This window comes from Pinus tabuliformis, chromosome 5_1 (assembly GCF_031772625.1).
Source record: "Pinus tabuliformis cultivar Carrire ecotype Pingquan chromosome 5_1, CPIR1, whole genome shotgun sequence".
Taxonomy (NCBI): domain Eukaryota; kingdom Viridiplantae; phylum Streptophyta; class Pinopsida; order Pinales; family Pinaceae; genus Pinus; species Pinus tabuliformis.
In genome coordinates this window covers 677,523,269-677,530,179 of record NC_142305.1, presented here as the reverse complement: position 1 = coordinate 677,530,179, position 6,911 = coordinate 677,523,269, and the positions used below count along the sequence as shown (strand labels likewise).

Below are 6,911 nucleotides of genomic sequence, written 5' to 3'. Positions count from 1 at the left end.
AGTAGCAGCAAGCCTCATTGCAAAAAGAGTCTAATCGGCATTATGAAACCCCAACTGTTGAATATGAATTGCATGGTGGCAGTAGAACCCAAATTGTTGGATATGGTTTGCACGGTGGCGGATAAACCCCAACTACTGGATCTGATTTTCACTGCAGCGGTAGAACCCGAAATGTTGGATCTGATCTGGGAGATAAGGTATTGGCGATCTTCAGATAGTAGAGGGAACTATGGTCATAAAGGAGTGTCACGTGCTACAGATCGCAATATACAGAGGGGCCCAATAATAGTACTCAGCCCAATATTTCAGGGCATTAACCAAGGAGGATCGACTTTACCCTTAGTTGTACTATCTGACTACCCTATTGTACACGTGAGTAATCTCCTTGAGTGTTGTTCTCAGTGTATTGTAGCAACAAGACAGTCGGCGACTTATCTAAGGATAGGTTTCAGGTGATCCTAGGGGGCTTCCGATATACTCAAGGGTACGTGGAAGTGCATTCTGTGCGTGGTTTTGTCTAATGCACTACTACTCGAAGGGGTACCCATAGGGGTTACAAGGGAGTCCAACAAGTGTGACCACCTCTTGTAGTTCATGCGTGCATGCCTCCCAAAATCCACAAGTTTATGCTCTCAATGATAGATCGCGTTTTTTAAAGACACTAGAACACATCTCTAGCCTAAAAAAAACTTCTACGAAAATTGGAGGTAAAAATGGCCCTAGAAAGTGCTCTGATACCACTTGTTATGCTCTTGACCTGTGAGAAATTCCAGAATACCAGAAATGCGAAGAAATATAACCCAGAACACAGAATAAAATGAGAAAAAAAAATAAGTATTTTAATATTCATAAATAGATTCATTGTTCACTTACCACTTCGAGGGGGAAACCTCCAGCAGAGCAGAGCTCGATTACAATAAGACTCGATGATATTTCCTTTAATAAATAAGACTATTTATAGCTAAATAACATCCAAAACCCTAATTATTAGTGGTCCCTTACATAACACAGGTTAACCGGATCGAAGCAGTTGGCCTAATGGGTAACTGAGCACCTACGACTTCACCGAACAAGGAGCACGGTTAGGGTTTCTTTGTCTACAGCTGCATACACATGATCACCCGCTAATTTTGTGTTGTCATCCTCACCATTACGGTTGGTTGCATTTCGGTTTCGTTGTCACCTATTTCCCTTTGCTATCGTCGGGTTTGCTACAGGATGTCGGATATGGATCTCAAGGAGGTGGCCTATTCCGTCGACCCTAACCCCTATGCTACTATCTGGTCGATCCCTAACCCTAGGCCAGATTCTACGCCTACTGGGTTACAGGGTTTGTCTTGTTCACACATCTCCGTTACTCCACCCTCCATTTCTTTCCCCGGTCCATCCACATCCAGCCTCCCTTTCTCCGCTCTCTCCATTGACTCCTCAGATTTCGACTACCCTCCCCTCTCACCAGAAACCCTCCACCTGCTTACCTCCTGCACGTCGCCATCACCCCCTTTTGATCCATCGCCATCTCAAAATTTGGTCCACCAGACATCTTATGAGCTTCCCTCCTTTGTAGGATTCGATTCGGAGACTGGACACGACCCGCCTTCATCCACTCCTCTTACCCCTCCTACTACAGCACCGGGCTCCTCATCCTCCCCCTCCGGATGTTTTTAAACCCCGGTCATCAAAGTTAGACACTCCTCTCAGCATTATCAACAGGAGCACCAAGGCTCTCAGGATCCCTTACAGGATCATCCGACTCCGCCACGCACTGGGAAACGAAAGCTCAAGTGTGTGAATGCCACGAGCAAGGATTTGGCCCTAAAATTCAGGGAAGGGGTAAACATGGGGGAAGTGGTAGACACGACAGGCAAGGTTCTTGTTGGAAGAGTTCGTGGATGTGCCTATTTTGCTCAGAGACTTAGACTCTGGGTCAAAGATATTTGGGGGAACATCTTCAAGGAACTCCCAGAGGTGCAAACGTTGGCTCAAGGATGGTTCGTGCTCTATTTTCAGCAGGAGGAATATACAAATTGGGCACTTACCAAATATTGGCATATAGAGATGGCTCTGATCATGCTAAAGCTCTGGAGTCCTCTTTTTGATCCAGAGCAGGAACAAATTGGAGCCGAACCACTTTGGGTCAGGCTACCTGGTCTTCCCCTGCACTTTTGGTCTGAAGATATATTCATTCGCATAGGAAATGCACTTGGCACCTATCTAGACTATGAAAAATCATACATCAGCTCTGGAAACCGGTCATTGGCCCATATACTGGTTTACTTGGACACTAGAGAAGGGTTGGAGGAAAAAATCACACTACAGTGGAAGAATTTCACCAGGATTCAAATCTTGGACTATGAAGGAGTGTCATTCAGATGTCATAGGTGCCATAAGGTTGGGCACCTCTACAAGGAATGTCCGTTGGTTTGTAAGACTGCCTCTCCAACCAAAGAAGTAGAGGAAGTAGTGGCAAGGGCACCCACATCTGCTCCTAATCAGACTCCACAGGAAAATTCTCCTTAGTCAAAGATGGGTGTATCGACTCAGGTGCCATCCTCGAGTAATCCCCATCCTCCTTCCCCACTGATGACAAGATCAAGGGTTGAATCTATGGTTTCTCAATCATCGAGTATTCCTCCTCTCTTAAGCTTTTTTACTATTTCTTCTTGTTTATGCTCTGCACATCATTTTCAATTTGCATCTGCATCTATACTGGATTATATCTCTGCCGCCATCCCTTGTTCCTTGGACTCTCATCTTCCGATTAACTCAACAACTCCACCTACTATCTTGGAACTGGATTGCTCACCCCCTCACTCTGATCCTTCAAACATCCCCAGACACTCTCACCCTTATAACCTCCGTCCCCGCTCTTCTCATCCACCTAAGACCTTTTTGAACTCCAGGTTGGGCCTGATCTTCCCTCCTTGCTCTTCCAAATCCTACAGGGGGTGAAAATCTCATATGTCTAGGGCTATGCAACAAGCAGGGGTGGAAGTGGCATATGGCAGACAATCTACTCTCGATTGGGTACTTAGAGCACAGTCTACCCTCCCATAGTGTCCCCCATGAAGTGGCTCTCCTTTAACTACAGAGGTCTGGCTAGCCCTCCCAGAAAACTAGCCCTGAGATGCTTATTTGAATTTGAGTCAGTTGATATTATATTTATGCAAGAAACACTTGGGTTGGCTGGTCAAATTATTCCTGTGCTTCAATCACTCAAACTGGGCTAGATTTTCCAATCCCTTGATGTCATGGGGCGTTCGGGTGGGCTGCCCCTGGGTATTAATCCTCGCACTATACACCTCAAGGCCTCCTGGTGATCCAGGTTCGGGTGTGACGAAGGACCCTTCCAAGACCTTTTACTTTCGTGTTGTGTTAAATTGAATTTTTAAAATAACATAAATGATATATCTACATGTTGTAAAGAAGAGGAACATGATAATCATCAACAACATAAAACTCAAGAAGTTGAAAAAGGAGTTCGTCCAAGAGGGACTACGTCTCCAGGCCCTAGTGTCAAGATGGTGTAGGTCGCTGCATTAAGTGTTGTCAATAGTGATGGTGTACATAAGAGGTGATGTCGCTATCATACAAGGAAAATTCCCTCATGCAGGAGTGGCTCCAAGAGATGTTCCGCTACAGGAACTCTCAATCAAAAAAGGACTCCTATCAGTATGACACAAACTCATGCATGATGATAATGAACATCCCACCAACATGGCACAAAAGGGATTTCAATGAAATCATACATGGCGACACATGAGTATCCCAGCAACATACAACAAAGGGATCTCAAATAAAACATGATGAATCATGACAACAAGTACATCACACAAATGATTCCGCATCACATCAAGAAGGAATCATGAAAACAAGTAAGAAACAAGATCCCACATCAAACATCAAACAGGGATTTGTACAACACAATGCATAGCAAAAAGAAGTACATGAACACACTGCATATACCTCACATCCAGGGGCCATCTGAAGAAGAGGATGTCAAACTGTTGAAGCTGGCCGTACCATAAATCTCTTACGTCGAGCCTCATGGAATGACTGCTCGCACATGAATGCTAACACCTACACTCCACTCTGAAAAGTGGCCGAAAAATTAAATCAGCAAATGAAAAATCTGAATACACCATCAGATTTGTGGCATCGAATAGTGCAAAATCGACTATCAAATTTCTGAATTTTGAGAAAATGAAAATCTGGGGCTCAAGGAATCTTTTAGATTCCTTAAAGATTCCCTCCTCTGGGTCCTATACAAATCTGCTGCTCAGATCGAAATTCTGAATGCACCATCGGGTTCGTGTCATTGAGAGGTGTAATATCGACATAAAATTCGTCCAATTCGGACACTACAAAAATTTCACCCTCCTGGAAATTTCTCTCAATCATGGTTCCACCTGCAATAAATTAATTAAAAAAATATTGTCTCGAATTCCATGCCCACTCCTGGTTCCTCCATGCTGCTTGGGTGCACTGTGCAAATGACAGGTTTACATAATTTTTCAGGTATATTAACCAAGGAATTCGTTTGGCACATTGGTTAAGATCCGAATTTGGTGGAGGAGGTCAGGTGGTCAAACCCCGACTCCTCCATGTTTAAACATTTTGCTTTGAAAAAACCATAATCAAAATTCTTTTTGGGGGTCAGGTTCATATTGGGTGGCCCACCCCACACCCTCCGCACATGTAATTAACTTGCTGGCACATTAAATGGTTTGGTGGTTGCGCATTTATATATATATGATACATTTACAGTTGGTTTATGCCGCCATATGGGCTGACCCACATGGGCCGGGCAGGTTCGATCCCTGCCAGCCTCACATCCTTACGGCATTCGTTTGTTACGAGGGTTGGGATGTGGGGTGGTGGGGTGGTGGCCCACCACCTTATTCTATATATATGTTTTTTTGTTTTATATATATAAGAATGGATTTTGAAAATTCTCGAATATTGACCGAAGGAGTCAATTTAATGAGGTGATAATTTCGCCCAGAATCTGGTTGGATTTGGTCGGATTCCGTCCACCGGAAAAAGTCCAAATTGTGTCTCCATTAACCTGCCCAATCAGCAAAAGTCAACCAAAACTTTGACTGCCTCTATCTTCCTCATCCGGACTCATATTGACGAACCGTTCACATCACTGCGATCACGATGACAAGATCTTTAATATAAACCTGGTTTGAGCATAATCCAAACACTTTGATTTTTGAGCTTTCCAAATCCCTCTTTGTCTTGTGTATGTCTCTAGAGCCACTTGGATCAATCCTCCCCACTGAGAAGCTTTTGGTCCTCCAAAAGCATAAAAAAATAATTTGCAACTTCTTTGTACCTTGTCTACATCACAAGTGTCTTGAAAGTTCTCGCTTCCATCTCCTTCACCTTTGTTCTTCGGAGCCTTAAGCGATGAGCCGACACCTGCAACCTCAACTTGTATTACATTATTTTTGCAAATTATATGCTTGACTTTCATGACCAACTAATGACCCAAGCATCCCACACTTGCCACGAGTTTGTAATACATACTCGGTGGTCAAGTTTACATCAAGATGGACATAATACCCCAACTACAAAAACAAGGCCAACATATCATTGTTGCTTCAACAAGTGATGGAAAACACTTCATCACTGCAACACATGATCTACAAAGATTAGGCCAAACACCACTTTTTTTTGACAAGTGATGGAAACATGACATCACTTTCACATTTTATCATGCAACTCAACATAAGACTAGACATCATTGTTGCCTAACAAGTGATGCAAAACACATCATCACTTTTACATTTTAAAATGCAACAAGTGATTTACAAAAGCACGACCATGACAAGCGAACATATCTAGAAACGATTTTTCACTTATCACTGTGAATGGGTCATCCCCGTGTGGTGGTTTTTCTTGTCGAACAATCGTTTCACCCAGTTCATGCACAGACGCTTTGTCTTTAAGGTGCTTCTCTAGATGGAGCCTCCAACAAGTGGATCTTTGATGACCACTTCTGTCACAATGACTACAATACATCTTCTTTCTCCAGATCTGTTTAACCTGTTGTTGAGAGGGTCTTTCATGCCTCATCCTTTTGTGTGCTGCCATTCTTTTCCTACACTTCGAAAATGTATGGTTATGTAATCCACAAAAGGTACATGTTTTTTGATGTCTTGATTTATGTTCATCTTTAACAACACAATTATGATCGAAATGAACATTCGAATGTCGAGAGTGGGTATACCTTTCCTTGTTGTCTCTGATGTCATTATGGTGATGAGAGCTTGCCTCAGCTCTTTCCCTGCCATAGGCACTGCCATGGGATGATGGGGATGTGTTCCCATCATTCTCTTTCCTCGACGATTTTGACAATGTCTTGGAAGAATCTGACACCTTCGAGCAATCTCCTTCAGTGTATCTCATGCCTGCAAATTGAGGTCTCTGCACAACCTCCAATGGTTTAGTTATGCCTTGGTTATTAACACCAAGTTCTTTCTCCTCCTCGTGCCTCGTCCTGGTAAGGAGCCTCATGTTTTTCCCTGTAATTGGGATCTCCAAATCTCCAACAGAAATCATACTATGTGAAGACGAAACCGAAAGGAAATCAACATCGTTTACCTCCTCTGTCGATTTGGAAAGCACCGATGAGGGCCTCTCATCATCTGTTGTTGGTGGTTCGCTAGTTATCTTGGCGCATTGCCCAGCTTCTTTTCTAACATACCCAAGTCCTGCTTGATGGGGTAATTCCTCTACTTTGATGGGGTTGATAATGCCTTGGCCATTAACACCCAAGCCTTTGCCTTCATACCGCATTTTCTTCAACAGTTTGGAGCCAATTCCTGTGGTATGATTTTCAAAAATAGTGAAATCATCATCAGGGCACATACATGAATTCAGAGAACTACTTTTTACCTCAC

The 6,911-nt window shown here is 43.3% G+C and overlaps 1 protein-coding gene across 1 annotated transcript; it reads left to right on the top strand.

The window, feature by feature from the left end:
* Window positions 1-1,839: 1,839 nt before the first annotated feature.
* On the top strand, window positions 1,840-2,520 carry LOC149166756 (uncharacterized). The gene has a single exon (XM_089430241.1). The coding sequence runs from the start codon at window positions 1,840-1,842 to the stop codon at window positions 2,518-2,520; it is 681 nt and encodes a 226-aa protein (XP_089286367.1).
* The last annotated feature ends 4,391 nt before the right edge of the window (window positions 2,521-6,911 follow it).

What these genes read in the sequence shown, in the direction of transcription:
- LOC149166756 (XM_089430241.1), top strand. Translation starts at nt 1,840, where the DNA reads ATGGGGGAAGTGGTAGACACGACAGGCAAGGTTCTTGTTGGAAGAGTT.